Raw genomic sequence first — 20,095 nt, 5'->3', positions numbered from 1 at the left:
AGTCCTAACTAGTGTTTGCCTTGTAGCCTTTGAACCACTGCTACTGCCTGGCCTTTGCCTTTTGCCCTCAGGCAGCGAATAGAAGCAAAGCAAAATCCCATGAGAACGGAGTCGCGTGTTTTCATAATTCAGTAGAATTTACTTCAATGGAAACTGTAACGTAGAAATGGGCAAATGTCTGGGACATATTAGGAGAAAAGCTTCAAACAAGAATGTACAACTATAAGAAGTTATAACCAGAAGCACTTTAGAGTGTAGACCTTTGCAAAGGCACTGGCATGGGAGTCAGAATGGGGGATGAAGAGCTTTTACGTACTTCAAAAAGCCTGTGTAATGAGCATGTAGTCAACATGTTGTAAGGGCCCACCTTTGGGTCCTAAATGTCAGGCAATTTCAATGATTAATATATACAGCCCAAAACTCTTTTTTCAGTTTCTGTCTTAAAAATCTGTATCATTTAAGAATCATAAATCTGCAAAAAGTAGAACTGAGTATTATTTGAATCCTGAATGAATCACATATCTAAATGAGTTAAAGTTGAGGAGACAGCTTCAATGTGGCGGGTTATCGAGCCACTTAAGAAACTCCTTTCACTCCATCTGGCATTGGCTAATAACCTCTAAGCTCTTACAAGTCCCCAAACCTATTTTACACTTAAGGTTGGTTCCTCAAAGACAAGTGGAAAATTCTCAGTGAGTCTTTCAGCATTTTCCCTTACGCACTTCTGCATGTGTTTGTGTGTGAGAATGCGCTGCGTAGCTGTCAGTCAGCCTGTAAGACCAGCCTGCAGCTCTGTGGCCCATCCATCAGCGCCGCCTGGACAGCGCCTCACCTGAGCTGAGAACTGTCACGCCGTAGACGCGCACTCACCGGGAATGACAGGCTATGGGCGCTAATGGCCCCCAGGCTGCGGCTATCCCAACACACAGCTGCACGCGGGACCCCTCCTGAGGGTGCGAGGGGTGACGGGGTTAATGCTGAAGGTAGGGAGAGATGGGCCTCACCTGGATGGTATTACCTTTGGCTGCGGGACTTGAAGATCCTTTGTTGGGGATGTAAGAGAAGGCTTTCCCCTCTTGTTAACATGTGAAGGTTGCTGTATGGAAGTGCTCTGAGGCAGATCAGCGCTAATGGGTTGAATTATCGCAAAATGAAAGATGGCATTTTAATCATCCTTTTAGCTCAAGGTGGACTTCTGTGCACCGTACAGTGAGGAGATGATTCAAACTGACTCCAAAGTGTGGCATATGGGCCCGTCATGCACCGTACAATACTTCATGGGGCGTTAGCTTCATCGACGCACCAGGCTGTAGCACTTTAGTATAATAATAACTCAGGATGAACATTTTGCTCTGTCTCAAAGCTGATTTGTTAGAAGTCGTAAACGTGCATTGGGGGGAATCTGACCTAACGAGACGGCTCTTATAGGGAGTTCCTGAGTGTCCTCTTTCAAATGTTGGCCATGGATGAACTTTTGACAACTTGTGAAGGGAGTCCCACGTAGGGCTGGGTACCGCTGCCTTTTTTGCGATACCGGTGCTTTAACGATACCTGGTTTTCGATACCGATACCTGAACGATGCTGTTTTCGATTTCTATTCTATATTTGTTCCATCTAGAACCAGAAAGCAGAACAAGGTTTGAAAGATCTACAATGTCAAGAAATGTGTGAAAAATGGGGAAACATTTTGAGGATAAATTGGAGAAAATTTGAAGAAATTGTGGTAAAAATAAGGAAAAAAAATCATTAAAAATATGTGAAAATTTTGAAAAAAATTAAGGAAATAGGGAAAATATTAGTTTTAAAAAAAATAGCTAAAATGAGGGGGAAAATTGGGAAATCAAGAAAAAAATGGGCAAAATTTAAAAAAAAGTGGGTTAAGCAAAAAACATGTAATGTAACTGTAATGCTGGACCAACTACATCAAAACTTGGATAAAAAAATATATGGTGGGTTTCGGTACCTGCTTTCGATACCGGCTGTTGTCTTTGTCTGCGAGTGTGTTTTTATTATTCATTATTGAGACTTTGAGAGCCAAACAAGTTTCATTATGCTTGTGTGTAATGACAAATAAAGCATTCTATTCTATTCTATACCTAAACCTTTTATCGATACCATACTGGTATTGTTTAACAGTACCCAGCGCTAGTCCCATGTGGTATATAAATAACACATCGCTGAAATTGCTGAAGACACCCCAATATCTTATATAGAAAATAGTTACAGATACAGTATGTGCTTGTGCATGTTGTAATGATTTGGCTATTTCATTGTGTATAAAACAGGACATTTGAACGGACAGCACAGTGCATTTTTTATATTTTCAGATGAGGTTCAAACACCCCTGGGCAAATGTGTTTCTGCCTGTCCACCTTCTTTGCAACAAGACACCGGCTCGTACACACATACTCCCGCCGACATAGACTTAACACGGTGTCAGTCTGCTATTCAGCCACTATATAGCGGAGCTGTGTGGAATGGGGCCACAGGTGCTGCTGGCAGGGCGAGACCTATGAAATGAGCTCCAAAATATTTACATCCAAATGCCACACAAAGAGCTTTCAGCCAAAGCCGCGAAGGCAACCCAGTAATCTCCTCCGTGTTTTTGTTGCAAGGGGCTCACTCTAGTATGATGTGTTTGGGCATTTTGAACAAGAACATGTAAAGTGTGGTGAGTTGTGTAAGTTTTTGCAGTCTTGGGCAATATAACATTATGCATTAGTAGTGACAGGCTGTATGTTCCGTATGGTCTCTTTGGTTTTCTGTAATGTCTCTCTCTTTAACTTTAGTAAGATGCTTGGTAAAGTCAGTGAATTGCCTTTAGCAACAGTGAGGTATAACACATAATAATAATATACTGCTGGCGGGACTATGTCTCCGAGCTGGCCTGGTGTCGTGGTCCCCCCAGAACAGCTGGAGGAGGAGGTGTGTGTGGATCGGGAAGTCTGGGCATCTCTGCTGCTGAGACTGCTGCCCCCGCGACCCGGCCCCGGATGAAGCGGAATAAAATGGGTGGATAGATACAAACATACTGGCTACATATTGAAACAAAAACTCCTACAAATAGTCAGGGGCGAACTGGGACTGAAAAACGGCCCTGGACTCTGATCCGCCTGGCTTCTCGACTGGAGAGCAACAGAGTAACGCCTCATCTGAAAGTTGAGACCTACAAAAGTGATCATAACTTCTTGTCACCTTGTCATTACGTTCTTGTCACATTTTTGTGGCTTTTTTATTCTTTTTCATGGCTTTGTCATCGTGTTTTCATCTCTTTTTTTTGGTCATGTTTTTGCTGGTTTTTCATTGATTTTTTCCATTGCTTTGTTGTCCTGTTTTCGTTACTTTTTTTTGTTCCGTTTTCATCCTTGTTTTCGTCACTATTTTGACATTTTTCTTGCAAATAGCTCGGTTAAGGCGGGGGGTAAAAGGTTAAGGAGAATATTGAGAGGCCAGACCGACAGCCCTATTGCCAGTGGCCCTTCTGTGCTCTTCCAGAACAGACATATGGTCCGCCCTTACAAATAGTACTACAACTTGAGTTACAATCTATACCACCCTTTTTACTGCTACCCCCAACTTTACAGAAGTACTACGACTATACTTAAAGGCCCTATACCAGATTTTGTTTTTGTTTTTATCACAAATAATGAAAGAGGAAGCCACTACATTAATATTAGTTGCGGTCTAAACTCATTCTTGACCTTTCTATCATATTAGAAATATCCCGATTCTTCACAGGGACGACACAGGGACATTTCAAGGGTCACTTTCCAGGGTCATGGTTATAGAAATGCTCGAAAACTCACCACTGTTTTTCCCCCAAATGTCTGAGTTCACAAAATACTAAAGGAGGACAAAGCTAAATTTGTTCCTAGAAAAAAAAATCATATATAGTGCCTTTAATCATGCAGAATTAGACTTCAAAATTCTAGCTAATACTCAGCCTGACCTATATACAGTAATTGCTCCATTAACTGGTCTTTGCACTTGATGCTATCGCTTGAAGCATGGACATAAATTTTATTACCTAGCAACCACATAAGTTTGTGTGTGGTGTCGATCCCTAACAACCTGACTCCCCTTGCGCGCTGCGAAGTCGAGCCATCAGTGCTTGATCAGCTGTTTTGGCCTGTCATGTCGCTACTATTTTGTCTCGCAGACTCTCTCTCTAACCCTGTGTCTCTCTATCAGCGGTCTGGCAGCTGCTGTTGTCTCGCTCTGAACGCCACCTTATGAGAGTTTTAGGAGGGAAATGGAAGGAGAAGGGCGACCACCTGTGTCTTCCTGCTTTCAGTCATGCATGGCAGTCTAATCTTTTACACTATTGATTCCCCAAGCCAAATAATTGCGTCGGGCCGGTGTCGGAGCAGGAGCAGTGGGATAAGAATAGAAGGATGACCTGATGGAGCGGCGACATCATAGGCCCAGTGTGCGTGCGTGTGCGTGCGTGTCCATGGTGGACTGTTTTTATAGGCCAAGTCTCAGTGGAGGGCAGCTGTTCAGTGATGATTGGCACCGTGCGCCCCTTATTTCCTTCCCTCTCACTTCCTGTCCGCAGAAACCAGCGCGTCTGAGTGACAGGATTTCACGGACCATTAAGCAAGCATGCTCTTAACCCGCCACTTTCGCTGAAAATACTGTTATTTCACCAGCTACTTTGGTATGCTAATGTCATTCTCGGTGATATTTTTACCCCCTGCTTCTGTGAATAGAAATCGATACTCTCTCACGGGTGCCACGGGAGGCCCAAACAAATCAATCAGTGGCCCGCAAACACGCCACGCCCCTCCTTGTCAACTGCGAATGCTCCATTCAAGCTCTACCTGCCAAGGTCAAAGCAAAGGCCAATGATCATTAAAAGCCCCTGGTTTTTTTTTAAATCCATTAGTGCTAATAACAAGGATACAGACATCTACTCAGAAACTGGGGATGGCCCCTGTCATTGCTAATGGGGCTTGTCATTAAGTGGCTGCTCCTTTACTTAGAGCAGGAAATAGGCTCTCCTCACTTCTTTGGAGTTGAATGAGAATGCAACATGCCGTCTGCCACTGAGAAAAATGGCTCTCAAGACAAGCATCTATTCTCATTGGTTTGTGTCCAGATGAGCAATTTCTCACTGTTCCATTGGAGTGTTCTCAAAATACACGTTTTATACAAATTTGCATGTGGGCCTAAGCAACATATTTATGTAAATGCCAAAACAATTACACAAATATGGCGTCAGATGTTTCAGATGCTCGGTCAATGAATTGCCATTAGTTTCACACCTGTTATGAGAAACCAAAAGGAGGAACGCATCCAAATCAAATATGTGAGGAATGCACATGAGAAATAGAGTTTCCACCACAAAGGTAAAATGTCCTGTGTCCTGTTCAGGCTGAAGCTATGTGTCGCACCTACCTCAGGCAGTCACATTAATCATTAGAGGAAGGAGAGACACGGCTGCCACTCCTGTCTACTCCACACCTGCTCGGAAACACCGCATCTTTCTGTACGCAATGACTCCTCACATTTTAAAGGACTTTTAGGCCCGTTGGCTTTATTAGACCGGACAGTTCAGGGTGAAAGAGGATGAAGAGCAGGGAGCGAGATTCAGCAAATTGTCAGAGCCAGGACTCAAACCCACAACGCTGAGGGCAGAACCTAGTCCCTCCAAAAGTATTGTTACACCATTTTTCAGCAATATTATTCCGTCTGTGCCCTAAAGGACTAAAGGAAGTATATATATTTTAAACTGGGTTGCATTGCGGCATATGGTGCTGGTTTCTGTTGAGTTTGGGTTGTTGCAGCAGAAGTAGAAAGTAAATCGACATTCAGGAGCCTTCTGCACACTATGGTACAACTCTGCTTTAATCTAAACAACTACTGCTTTGAAAATGTAGATGATTTCAGAAGTCCAGAGACCTACAATGAACATAATTATCCTAAACTATGCAAAGTAATGCAAATAACCATAAAAGGTCAGGTCTTGCTATGTCAACTCTGTCACTTCCTTCCTGGAGGCCAATAAACATTTTTGCACCTGCATCATAAGCCAAATGCTTTTCAACCTGAGCAATTAAGGTACGCGGTGACCTCATCCTAAACACCTTGCTTCCTCATTTCTCCGCGGCATGAGCCATTGAGCACTTTCATAATTAAAGGCTAGGCGTTTAAAGCTAAAGTATACAGAATGTGGTTTTGCCAGGTTTAGAGGGAGGTGCTGTGGCTTAGCCAAACAAACCTGCTGCCGATACACTTTTTTTTTTCCCATGGGTCTTATATAAAAGGAAGACATCTTTGCAATGTACGATGGAGCGTCAGTTTTCTTTCCAGAGAAGGGTTAACAGATGCCTGAAGTGCCACGCATAGTCTGTCATTGATGAGTTCCTCGTCAGTGGTATGCGGTGTTCACTTACATGTTCAAATTACAGAGCTCCGCCTCGTTGACTGTGCAGAATTTTAATAATGAGAGGCGTTGCGGTGTAATTGTTAGTATTATTTTAGTTGCAGCCATAAAGGTTCACAGTGGCGTTGTCTTTGAGAATGCGTTTTAACCAAATTAACCAAAGCCAATGACCAATGAGAGTTAAAGAGGGATGCAGAAGAAGGACATCTATGTTTGTGTAAAGGCTGTCAGTCTGAAGTACGATTTCACATTGTAGTAGAGGTTTTCCAAATATTGTCGATATTGGACTGGATTAATTAACCCTTTAACCCCCACATGGACCGATGCAGCAAAAACACACGAATAAAGAGTGATGAAAAAGCAACAAAAAAGAAATGAGGAAAACACAACAAAAAAGAGACAAAAATTTGATTTAAAAATGACAAGAAGCAAAGCTTAAAGCAGAACTAAGTAACTCATGCCCCTAGAGGCCATAAGCGCCACTGCAGGTGTTGTAGCATGTTGCGTTTTTTACTCATTAATTGTCCGTGAGAGTAAATACTACACGGACAGAAAAGACAAAGGGAGAGAGGGATATTGTACATTAAATGACCCAATGGAGATCATTTTTTCACTCAAACTTGGCTGTAAATACTGCTAAAGTGGCACTAGCCCGCAGTTGGCTTTGCCCGTTAGCCTGTTAGCTTCTTCTTCGTGATTCTGTTAGTGTGTATTGGGGCCTCCGGCCTGGTACAGGAAAGCTGCAATTGTGGTTTTCTTGCCAGAGACACCAGGGGGAGATGAAAGACCCTCCAATCATCCCGTTAACACTTGTACTACCCCATAGGAACTATGAAAAGTATTTAACAAGTTACTTAGTACTGCTTTAAAAAATGGACAAAAAAGTGCAGGGGTAAAGAGGTTAAGTAAAGGATGGCATGACTTCAAATGACTAAAGAAGTCATGCTGTTTTTAATATAAAGGTCAATATATTATTCGTATTTGGCTGCATTATGCTATTCCCGTAATCACTTGCTCATAATGTTTAGGCTTTGTTTACTAACATGCAAACTTTGTCCTTGATAGTCAGTTTATCCACCTACTCTTGCAGCTGATAGACAACCTGGTCATGATGAAAGAGGCAGTAGACACAGGTGGAGGCAGGTGGGGAGTCAACAGCGAGCAAGGGAAGTGCCGTCTCTGTGGAGGCAGAATGTTTGATGAGCGCTGACAGTCGGGAACACAGCTCATCGGGAGGTGAACAGGTCCGTGTGACACTGAGAGCCGCTGTAAATGGCACCAAATGACAAGACGTGCCGGTTAGACATGCACAGACTCGCAGGCTCTTCTCCCATTCCTCTAAACGTCTCTGCGGCAGAATCGGGTTAGACTGTCTGCCTACTCTGTCAGCTTTCATGAGGGGACTGACAGTGCGCTCTACGAGAATACACAAATTGCAGCTGAGGATGGATGTCTGTAAGAAAGACACAAAACAGAAGACTTTTAGAACAACTATGGTGCAATACGCAGCAACATCAAGGGGTGCTGATTTAAGAGCATCTTTACAATTATATAAGTTTCAACATTGCTTGTTCTGAGCGCTAAGTAAGGATCAAATACTAAGTGTAATGATGAATACAAACTGAATAGTTTAATTCCATAGTCTTTTCTTTTTTAAATTGGTCTAAATGAACAGTACATGTACAGTAGGTGTTAAAGCATTAGAGGCACAACTCTGAACTTTAAAAATAGCTGATCTACTGTATTGTATTAATAGTATTATTATGTACCTCGCTGCCCCTTTATAAATCTCAAACCCACTTATTTAAACTCGCCTGCTCCCTTTGATTTGCTTTTAATGTCCTTTTGGGTAATACTTTATTTTACGCTACCCTTGATACATTGTACTCAACAAATTTAGTACAATATAATGTGCTCTGAAACAATCTGTAGTAACCTGTTCCTATGGGTCAGATACACAATGGAATAACTTGTATAGTACTTTGTAGGTACATAATGTAATAGGACACAAGACCCTTAGGGTTTGGGCTTAAGGATGGTTAGATTTAGAGTTATGTCTTATTACATTATGTACCTACAAACTACTAATACATATTACATACATTGTGTATCTAACCCATTGGTACAAGTTATTACAGATTGTTTCAGAGCACATTACATTGTACTAAATTTGGTGAGTACAATGTATCAAGGGTAGCGTAAAATAAAGTATTACCCTAATGGACATTAAAAGCAAATCAAAGTGAGTAGGCGAGTTTAAATAAGTGGGTTTGAGATTTATAAAGGGGTAGCGAGGTACATAATAATACTATTGAATACAATACAGTAGATCAGCTATTCTTAAAGTTTAGAGTTGTGCCTCTAATGCTTTAACACCTACTGTACATGTACTGTTCATTTAGACCAATTTGAAAAAAGAAAAGACTATGGAATTAAACTATTCAGTTTGTATTCATCATTTACACTTTTTATTTGATCCATACTTAGCGCTCAGAACAAACAATGTTGGAACATGAGAACATACTGAACTAGAATTCAATTGAAAGCATGTATTTTCAAGTGTGTATCCTCTGCATTAGTATTATTATCAAGCGGCAGTCGTCAAATCCATGACAAATCATATTCCTGTCGAGTCTTATCTGGAGATTGGAGATATCCCGCTTTAATCCCTTTAAGAAGGCATATTATGATCGAGTGTGGATCTGTGTCAGTGCATTATGGATTATCGAGGATGTGAGATGAAACTGTTAGAATAATCCAAATGTGAAATACTCAGACTTTCCAATGCGCAGGTGTCGGGAAACGTGAATATCAAACAGGCATCTGCTTCCCCGGACGCTCTATTCACTGTAGGGCTGAATCACAGACACAGTGAGTCATCCTAAGTGGTATTGTTATGATGTGGACCAATCGCAAACAGGAGCTGGACGTCCGGTGAGGAGCCCCCCTCATTGTACGGGGGATCCGACTGTGGGCGGGCCCTCGGGTGCAGATTTATATTCAGCTCAAGTGCTTTCGATGTTTTTTCACCTGAAATATCCAGCTTTATATCAGACAGGCCTTTCATACCATGTTTGGTTTTGTGATGAGCTGCCGTCAATAAAAGGTCCTTTCAGTGAACCATCTGAAAGATCTTTAGCACAATGGATTTAGCGCTTTTGAGTAGACAAATATATATGTGGCTGGTCAAATTGGGTTTTCTCATTTCATTATTTGACTTTTCTTGACTTTTTATGGGTAAAAAGTCTATATCACTGTGAAAAGTCATGCCTAGATAAATTCAACTTACTTGAATTAAGTACATTTTATCCTAATTTGAGAAATTGTTGCCTGCCAAGTACCAAAATCTGCCAATGGAATTAGTATTTATGCACTTAAAATAAGAAAAAGCATCTATTTCAAGTCAAATGAGATTCATTGTCTAATTTTAAGAGCTATAAGATCGTTTTTCTTGTTTTATGTGCAAAAATACTTGTTCCATTGACAGATTATTTTACTTTCCTACTCAAATCAAGGGAAATATGCTACAATGCAAATCATATAATATAGAACAGTGGCAATCTTTTTTGTTGTTCTTTGTGGCATTGTTCTCTAAACTTGAATTAGACAGTAGTCAAATATATGTTTAATAGTATTGGGAGGACGATTACTATTATTGCACTTGCTTTACTTTACTTTACTTTACTGTACTTTAGAATAAATAAATAAATTAAATATGTGAATAATAATGTTAACATAGAATAAGAGTGAGTTCAGTTCTTCAGTGTTAAATATAAATAACTTCCTCTTTAAGCTATACTGTAAAAAAGAAGCTATTTCTATGTGTGTTGAGGTCGTTCAAAGTTCCTCAGACACAGATTCAACATTAGTCACCGCTGTCTCGCATCTCGGCGACGACAAACTCCATTTAAAGCTCAAAGGACATCAACACCTTTAGAGCTCTCTGTGTCTGCGTTTGTTTCTGCTTTTTGTTTTGCTGCCGAATGTCCTGGGACTGTGGTAATTGATGTAATTCTTTTACTAAGGGAGCAACAAATATGCTCAGAATTTCAATGGGAATTTAGACAACAAGGGCGGCACTCTGGTGTCTGACGGATTATGAGCTGGAATTAGCATCATTGTGACAGAATACAAGCTTTGTGGCTTTTTTTGTCTAAAGGCACATGAGAGTTAGAAAGAACAAGAGGGTTTGGCAGCAATAGCTGTAGATAATAGATGTAAAAGCAATTGCTAGTGAGTGCAATGTGATTCTTGCATTAGTTTTCTCCATGTTGCTGGTTCTGGGCTCAAAAATGAACTATATGTTGATTTCAAGACACAAATCGTCCATCCAGTACTAGAAATAAATGCGTTTTCATATTTTCATATATTCAAGTTTTATATATTCTCCACGTCACCACGACTTTAGTCATTGTTATGCTCTTGGAGTCAGGCAGGGTGAGATTAATAAATAACCACTAATACTTCTAACAAGGCTATAATGAATGGCCTTTGCTTCATTGTTGGGGCTCTTACGCCGATACTGCGGTACAAATATGCCAGCTATAGTTTACATTAACTCTGCAGCTTAATGAGGTAAACAGGTTGTGTAAAGGAAGCGCATGTTTGTGTGGAGTTATTAGGATGAATACGTTACATAAGGCTAACGATAAAGGCAGGATGTCGGGAGGAGCCGATACTGGGACGCTTTGTTTAAGGTCTCGGTCTCCATTTGAGGTCACTTCCTCTAGAGATACTACACATGAGGTCCTACGGTTATACTAATTATATGTACAGAATTACAAGTCTGTTACCTCAACAGTGTTACAGGAATACCAGTGAGTTACCTGACAAACTATAATTATGAGGGACAGAAGGAAAATGCTATGTTCGCAGTTATGTACAGCAATGCCAATGTATTACATGCAGGTTTTACATACATGATCAGACTGAATCATTATTCACATTACTTAGGAATTGGATTTGGTTGGAGTAAAGTGAACAAAAGCATTTCTCTAATACGATATTCCTTTTGAGCGTTACCATGGTTGAAAAAAAATATTCAAATTTTGATGTAAAATATGTTAATTATAGCCAGATTCTTCATTAAAAAAACTATTGCAGATGACCAGATCTGAAATCCAAAGCAATCAAAGCCTGCTCTTTCTGTGAGAGTGGGAGAAGTGGGCGGGTTCTTTATTGGATTAGTAAAACACATTGAAAATTACATATTGTCATGGGTTTCAGTGGATTTTCAGAAGCTTTTAAGTGAGTTTGGCTGCTTTACATATTAGCAACTCTCCAACAGTATAAAACACCAGAGCATTTAAGTGATTGTTGTTCTTAAACACCGTTGCCAGGCATTTGTTATCATACAAGCTCTGAGGTTAAGGATGTTATGTCGACCTCCTGTCTGTTCCGCTAGCCCTCCTCGTGTCTCTATCTGCGGCGCACTTGCACTCATTTGTCGTCCATCCATTGTAATGCTTGGTCTTTTGCCAGTGCTTATCTCTAATGGCACCACAAGATCACACAAACACCGCCTGGCTGCATAAACAGTGAAACAATGGTGGTCAGCTCAGGAATGTGACCAGTGTGGACACACCACATATTCAAATGTGTGTCATATTTGGGCGCTGTTTACAAACTTAAATCTATTGACGTTGCATCTACTGTTCGTGTGATTTCCATTTAAGGTATGATGAAGCACTTCCTTGCACTGTTCATTGGAGTACTTAAGGTATTATTATTGTTGAGTTTTGGGTGTGACTGTGTCTCTAAGCTATGTCTACATGCTTGTTTTTCCTTTGTCTCGATTCCCAAAAAAGATGTTCATTTTCTTGTCATCGCATAGCTGTCAAAGGAATGCTTTTTGTTTCATGTTACACCTAAATACCATATAACCATTAAGACTCAACAAAATTTGCTTTTCTTTGAGGAAGAAGTGAGCGGCGACCAAAGTGTGACAGATTGTGGTATGAGCCGATGGAGACAGACAGTGTTTTTTATGGAGGCTCTTAAAAATGACGGGGAGTTTCCTGGGAGTCAGTGAGCCTCTAAAAAGATTATATGTGACATAAGTCGGCATGGGCTCCAGCACACCGTGTGCTGCTCACAGTATTTTGGATTTGGCTGCTGAAATGATACCGTGCTCAATCTGCCTTTTACCTTTTCTTCTGTATTCTGTTCTAGACGGGATTACTGGCTCAACTTGTGACACTTATACTTTCGTCTTACAAAAATATAAAGAAATGTATATTTTAGTAACACATAATTTAATTTTTGTCCGGAATTTAAAGGGACTATACAGAGTTTAAAAATGTTAAAAGTGTTTTCCTCCCCCTACATGTTCCAACCATGTCCTAATGTGTAGAATGAGCTCAGACCTGTTCACCACAACTGCCTCTAAAATCCTGCACTGTCACTCAAAAAGGTGTTACTTCGGGTCCGAAGTGCCGTCATACACAAGCTTAATATAGAAGGTGCAGTTACACATAAGACCTGAGGCGGCACTAGTGAGCATAACAATTACCAGCCTTCATCTAGTCCCTTAAAAAAGTATGATCGAGTTCAGGACTATGATGTCATATCGCTAAGCATCATGGGATTTGCAGCAATAATAAACTAATGTAGATTTTAAAAGGTAAAATACTGGAGTTATTTTTCACATTAAAACACTTGGACACCACAGTGTGTTAGATGTATTTCCCAGTAGTGACTCAACAACTAATAGAGTCGTTTCACGCCTTTTTTCTTCACTTGTTTTACTCTTTTTAGCTAATGTTAGTCTATGGAAAATGTATGCCACAAACATGGCGGAACATGGCCGCCCACTTTTGCCTCTTTTTGCCTTGTCTCGGCACTTCCGTTGTATTGACACTTCCGGTAGAGCGTGAAGCCCGTTCATTTAAACGTTAGCAGATTGATTTGTGTAAAAAGGCCAATGGTCATTTGCACCAACAAGTCAATACTGCACCGGTTTTGTTTTCGTTTAGTAACTGATTTTATCTTGACTTCTCCAGTCCCATGTTGACTTATAGGAGAAAAGGGGCAGGCACAGTTCATGGCGGCGCCCACGCAATCCTCCGGAATAAGGTGAATATTTTGCCTTTCTCCAGAATTTAAAGAGGTGCATAACTCATGTTTCACCTTTTTTTTGAGGACCCCAAAAAAGATGACAATGGCATTAATCAGTTGCACACAGTTCTCTCCCAAGTGCTGACACCACCAAAACGTGATAATGAGCCTCCACATGGCACACCTTATAAACAAATTACACAACACCCTCTCAGATAAAATTGCCTGAATGGTCCTGTTAATGACTTTTTAAAGGCCAGTTAATGATTAAGGATTTGTACATAACACTTCGTTGCTGCATAGTAAAAGTATGGTGTATGTGCACTACTACTCATCTTTTAAATGAACAGCAGAGAAGCCCAATCTGTGGGAAATTAGGCATGAAAAATGTTTAATTGAGTTTAGATCGCTCATCAAATGCATGGTTCAATATTGATTGAAAGGAAGTGATTTGGAAAATGCCTCTAATTTAGCGTTTAATTTGTCCTCATGCCTTCCACATTGAAAGAGCTATTTTAGCTACGATTAATGTTTGTGTGAATATTGTTATTGTCTTCATCTGTAGCTTATTTGTATACCATAATATGGTTTTAAATTGCTGTGTGTCCAAGCTAATTGTTTTCTCCATTCATCTAGTTAGTAATAAGAAAATGAGCAATAAAAAGTGGACTAAAAAATACAAAACAGCTCATTATTAGATGCCCCTATTTTCCATTTGTTGAGTAACTGCATGGTTCAGAGAGGGCCTTTAGATTACATGTATCAGGCTATTATATCACACACCCAAACTGCATTTGCGCAGTGATCAGATTATCTTTTTGCGCAGCTGTAGCACCACGACGCTGCCTTATAGCCTTACATAACAGTCCCCTCTATCTCTCTCCATCCCCTCTCCGCTCTCCTCTGTATTTGTGTGTTTATGCTGATGATGTGTCAAAACACTCCCCAACTCCCCTCGCCGCTGTCAACGGTAACATCTCCTGCCCTTTCTCCCCCTGCAATGGCGAAACGCTCTGCATGTAAAAAAAAAAAAACACAGGGCAGGATGGAGTCGAGCCTCATAAATATTGACTAAAAGCCTTCAAAAAGTGGCCTTGTTGTCCGGTGCGAAGGCGGCAGGGGCAATTAGGCAATGCGTTTGAGGAGCACTTATGTAGCTTTCACCGCGACATGAGGCGCAGTTGTCGCAGTTCGAAAATGGGGAATTATTTAGAGCCGTGTGTCAGTGATGGCGCTTCCTCTTCTCTCTTTCATCACACAAGATAGCCTTTTCAAATACATCAGGTTCTCTCTTCTCTGCTGTGTGAATGGAAGATTTTTGTGTTCGATGGAGTGGAAAGTATTCATTCGTATGTTGTATTTTTTGTGAATCTGAATACAAAGAGGGTCATTTACCGAGCGTTTTATTTATTCATGTGCAAAACGAGTAACACGTGCAAAAGATTATTGACAGCCAACTCATCCAACTTTATCTGTATAGCACATTTAAACAACAAAAACGTCCTCATAAGATCATAAAAACAATGCAAGACTAATTAGCTCTGCCACTAAAAGAAACAGACTGAAAATGTAAAAAAACAAACTAAAACGTAGTTGTACGTAGTATTTATGCTTTTTGAGGTGATGGTGGTGCAGTTGGTAGAGCAGGTCGTCTCATGATCAGAAGGTCGGGGGTTTCAAATCCCAGCTCCCACAAATACACACTGTTGTTGTGTCCTTGGGCAAGACACTTCACCCTACTTGCCTCCAGTGTCTGCGTACATTGGAGAGTGAATGGGTGACTGGTTAATTACTCAGTAAAGCGCTTTGAGCCTGAAGAAGGTAGAAAAGCGCCATTTAAAGTAGTACTAAGTAACTCTTCCCCCTAGAGGCCATAAGCGCAACTGCAGGTGTAGAGCAAGTTACGATTTTTTAACTTATTAATTGTCTTGGAGAGTAAATCCTACGCTGACAGGAAAGGCGAAGGGAGAGAGGGTTACTGTGCATCCAATTATACAATGGAAATATTTTTTTTCACTCAAACTTGGCTGTAAATACTGTTTAAAGTGACGTTAGCCCGCAGTTAGCTTTGCCCGTTAGCATGTTAGCTTCTTCTTCGTGATTTCATTAGTGTGTATTGCTTTCTCCGCACCGGTGGCAGTCAAGTTGCAAACATGGTTTTCTGGCCAGAGACACCAGGGAAGATGAAAGACCCTCCAATCATCCCATAAACACTTGTATTACCCCCACAGGGACTACGAAACGGATTTATTAAGGTAAACACGTTACTTAGTACTGCTTTAAGGGACTATACGGAGTTTAAAAATGTTAAAAGTATGTATTTTCCTCCCCCTACATGTTCCAGCCATGTCCTATTGTGTAGAATGAGCTCAGACCTATTTACCACAACTGCCTCTAAAATCCTGCACTGTCACTCAAAAAGTTGCTACTTCGGGTCCGAAGTGCCGTCATGCACGAGCTTAATACAGAAGCTGCAGCTACACGTATGACCTGAGGTGGCAGTAGTGAGTATATCTTGCATCTAGCCGCTTTAAGTTAAGTCCATTTACCTTCTTTTTTTTTTTTTTTTACTCACGCAGTATTGTCTTATTTAGATGTCAAATTTGTCACCCTAATAATGTAAATCAGGCAACGTCAAAAGGGTAAATTAAGTGTAACATGCAACAGAATTTACTTTTTCGGCTTGCCTTGATAAGTGACACCCAAAAAGTTATGTTAATTTGTTTTGAATCGAGTGGGAAATCGAGATTGATCAATACGAAGAAAGTAGCTGTCTTTTTTTTTTTTTGTCCTTGCTCCACTCAGCCTCTTGATATTAATGGTCTTTCTCTCCGTTTTATATCTCGTTTTATGTGTGGGAATCGCTGCTCCTCCGTGCAGCTCCTTGCAAATTGAATCTTTTGAAACCCACACAGAGCTATTCCCAATGCCATCGGCTCACGCACTATTAGCTATTCTTTAGCTATGGGTTTTCTGAGTGCAGATTGGGTTTAGTGAAAGTCTGATTGCCAGCAAGCAGTGAAGTCCTTTGGCCGTCCTTCACCACTATCACGCGGTTGATCCGGTCCAGGTCCTTGGCTTATTAAGCTGACCTTCTGGCTGACACCGAGGTCTCAGGGGGATTTCAAACCAAAGGATTTTAATGTCAGCATCCTTAAACACTTTCTGCATCTCATTAAGTAACACTTTCTCGCTCTCTTTTTTTTTGTGTGTGTCCTCCACAGTCTTCATCTGTAGTTTCATGGTGGCGGCTCCCATCTTTGGTTACCTTGGCGACCGCTTCAACAGAAAGGTCATCCTGAGCTGCGGTATTTTCTTCTGGTCCATTGTTACTCTGATGAGCTCGTTCATCGGCAAAGAGGTAAGGCTCTCAGTCCGCACACACTCAGCCTCTCTCTCTGCCTATCACATTATTCTATTAGCCTGCCACTGCCTCTTTGAACTACAATGACAAGCTAATTATGCTCTTATGATGTGGATATGCTTGATAGTATGGCTTGTGAAATAGGAATGACACGCTCGCTCCGCTTCTCTAGACGTCTCGCTTTCTTTCTCCTATAGCCGGAGTTCTCTGGCGGCATGCCAATCAACTAATGAAGGGCCATGCGTCAGACTTGTCTCCATTACAATGCTTTAGAAGATAAGAGCCTGTTGTTTTAGTGCCCTTTGACAAGTGGATTTGGATTCATTGTCAAGAAGTGCCCCCCATGCAGCGTGCACCATGGCACCCTTTTTGTATGCAACAGCTGACAGCTAAACTAGAAACACTAAATCATCCCACACTTGATGAGATAGAAATCCACCAGCTCTGCTTCTTATTCGTAAAACCCTATAGGTCACACAGGTTAAGAATTTTATGTTTATGTTCATTTCAAACAAGCAACAACAACATAATTTGAATAGATAAGCTCAAACACAAAACACCCCAGGGTCCAAGTTTTGTATGAAAATTCCCCTGCCCCACAACGCAATCTTTAGCCATGAACAATAATTAATTCCATCAATTTAAATGTGTAAAGAATTTTATATTCACAACAATAAGCAACAGAATCAAGATTAAAGATGAGTGCTTCTGTGGGTCCAAAAAAATGTTCCGGTGCTCTTCGAGGACAAAAACCTTGAAAACATGAACTTAGAGAGAAAAAAAAAGTCAGTCTTCATCAGGGCAAGTGAATAAGCAACAGAACGTTTCATTTATAAATACTTGTTTTAGGTCCTCATTGTATCCAAAAGCTCCCATTATTTGCCCTATCTCAGCAATGTTTTGACTGACAAGTTTATTTGTTTATTTGTTTATTTGAGCAGTTAACAATCTGCTCAAAAGGAGTGGGCTGAAGCAAAAAGCTTATGAGTGCCCACCCCCGATCATTACAATAAAACATATCACAATAGTACAAAGGAACATATTACAAAATACATAGGAACATAGGAACACAACATGCACACACAACATACCTGTTTATGATTTAACTTTATCCAATTGTAAATACTTTATCAATCATTTAATTAGCAGCATTACACTTCAAAGCGGCTGTTTTAACACAGGCCAAACCCTACAAAGCATTGTTTGAAATGTTTATGTAATTAACAGAAACAAAACACAGCCACAACAATGGTCTCGTTTCATGTACGATGACCAGTACAAAGCAAGTAACAAAAGGCGATCATTAATATATTTCTTTCCGATGGTTACCATTGCAAAACATTGTTAACATTACCCAAAGTCACTAGGTTCATGTAAAAACGGTGCATTATTATACTCCGTGATCTTGCTACTCCGTGATCTTGCTACTTTCCAGTTGTCATTACCATCCTCAGTATAATATTAATTTGTGCACAATTTTCCTTTTTTTTAATGTACAATGTACTAAGTAAAGCCTACATAGGAGTGTAGTGCGTTAAAAAGCCAGGGTGTAGAGCGGGCCAGTTGAAGAGGGCCCCCAATTTATCAATTATGTCCCTCTGAAAGACAGGGTTTTTATAATGAACACATTTTGGAACAATTCTAAAACACATCATCAGATTCGCTAATGCAGACTCCAAAAAACAAACCAAAATCACTGAACAGCGTTCTTCTGAAATCCCCCTGATTCTGTTGCCGTGTGTTGGTAGCGATTTTCTAAATTCATAACAAAGCCTCGTATGGGTAATAAAGTGGAAGTATGCAGTGCACGCCTGTATGAAGTGCCATGGCGGCCCACTCTGTCACGTCTCCAGTGAGTAATCCCTCTCACAGCTGACACTTAGCCCAAAGCCATGTGCACCAGTGCTCTCATGGGCTCACCCTTTGCCTAAAATCTCCTCTTGACAAAAAATACTCCAGCAATTTGCCTGAACAGGAGCCCTACTGAAGACGCTAATGACCCGACTGGAAGTGAACGTGTCATGTCAGGGAGTGATGGCGACCTCTCAATGCTCTGGCCCAGGCTTAACCCCGTCCCGACAACTCCCAAGGCCTGAAACGGGACTATAGAGTACATGACTGTTATGTAACCGACACACGCGCCTTTGACATGAGAGACTGAAGATGTGACGGCCAATGAAATGTTAATAACCACTTGTACTGACTGCTGTCGTTACACATTTAAGACCCTGCAGTTTATTGTAGCGACTAAAGGAATAAAGGACTCGTTTCGTAAGGAGCTATTGGATCAAGATACTTCGAAAATCCCTGCAGGACATTGGGGAATAAAAGCAAAATGTACAGTTTATCCATTTGCTTTTAGAGTAGATGAAGTGACTACAGCAGTGACTACATTGCCAAAACACCAATTGCCAAACCTCCAGGCGGGGGCCCCTGGGAATACTTGACCACTTAGCAGGGGATACTTGGAATTATTTCAGAAAGTGAAACTGAGTAGAATTTCAATTATTTATTTCAAAGGAAAGTTACTTTTAACTGATTTTGAGAGTGATTTAGCTTCACTTTCATCACAGCACACTATTAAATACAGATTAATGTTAGTTCAGTTGGGCACTTTGTAGTAATATTGGCACGATCCTCAAGGTAGGGGGTACTCGGAGTATAAATTAACGACTCAAGGGGTGCGCGGGACAAATAAAGTGATCATATATGACTTGTGTGTTTTGCCAGGAAATGCAAACAATATTGACTGGTGTCTGATAGGGCTGGGACAAAATATCATATCATAATACTTTTTACTGCTATGCCAAGGATCAAAACTTTATCAAGTATCGCAACACTTTAAATACTCGTGTTTGGAGGCATTTTTATTTGTTTTCCAGTAACAGTTACACAGCACTTTGTTACATTTTGTGTTGATGCGCTTTTCAATGTTAACACTTTGATAAATGTCATCCTTTGGACTGATGACTGTTTTCCTTTTACACATTTTAACGCAATACTAAGTAACTTATCTACCTTAATAAATCCTTTTCGTAATTCCTCGGGGGGTAATACAAGTCTTAATAGGATGATTAGAGGGTCTTTCATCTCCCCCTGGTGTCTCTGGCCAAAAAAACACAATTGGAACTTGACTGCCACCGGACCGGAGCCACCAATACACACTAATAGAATCACGAAGAAGAAGCTAACAGGCTAACGGGCAAAGCTACCTGTGGGCTAGCGCCACTTTAAACAGTATTTACAGCCAAGTTTGAGGGAAAGAAATTATTTCCATTGTGTAATTG

The 20,095-nt window shown here is 40.7% G+C and overlaps 1 protein-coding gene and 1 long non-coding RNA gene across 3 annotated transcripts in view; both read left to right on the top strand.

Annotated features, from left to right (window-relative positions):
• The window catches only part of LOC306970034, a 224,332-nt gene that overhangs the window by 170,175 nt on the left and 34,062 nt on the right, over nucleotides 1–20,095 (top strand). The window lies entirely within an intron of this gene.
• The window catches only part of spns2 (SPNS lysolipid transporter 2, sphingosine-1-phosphate), an 82,996-nt gene that overhangs the window by 31,166 nt on the left and 31,735 nt on the right, over nucleotides 1–20,095 (top strand). For both annotated transcript variants that reach the window (XM_079565842.1, XM_079565843.1), the window contains exon 3: nucleotides 16,669–16,805. In XM_079565842.1, coding sequence (XP_079421968.1) covers nucleotides 16,669–16,805 — 137 coding nt within the window. The remainder of the gene's footprint in view (nucleotides 1–16,668; nucleotides 16,806–20,095) is intronic.

This window comes from Gobius niger, assembly GCF_951799975.1.
Source record: "Gobius niger genome assembly, chromosome: 11".
NCBI lineage: Eukaryota > Metazoa > Chordata > Actinopteri > Gobiiformes > Gobiidae > Gobius > Gobius niger.
Note: the sequence above shows the minus strand (reverse complement) of the source record. Positions and strands in the feature narration are given on the sequence as shown.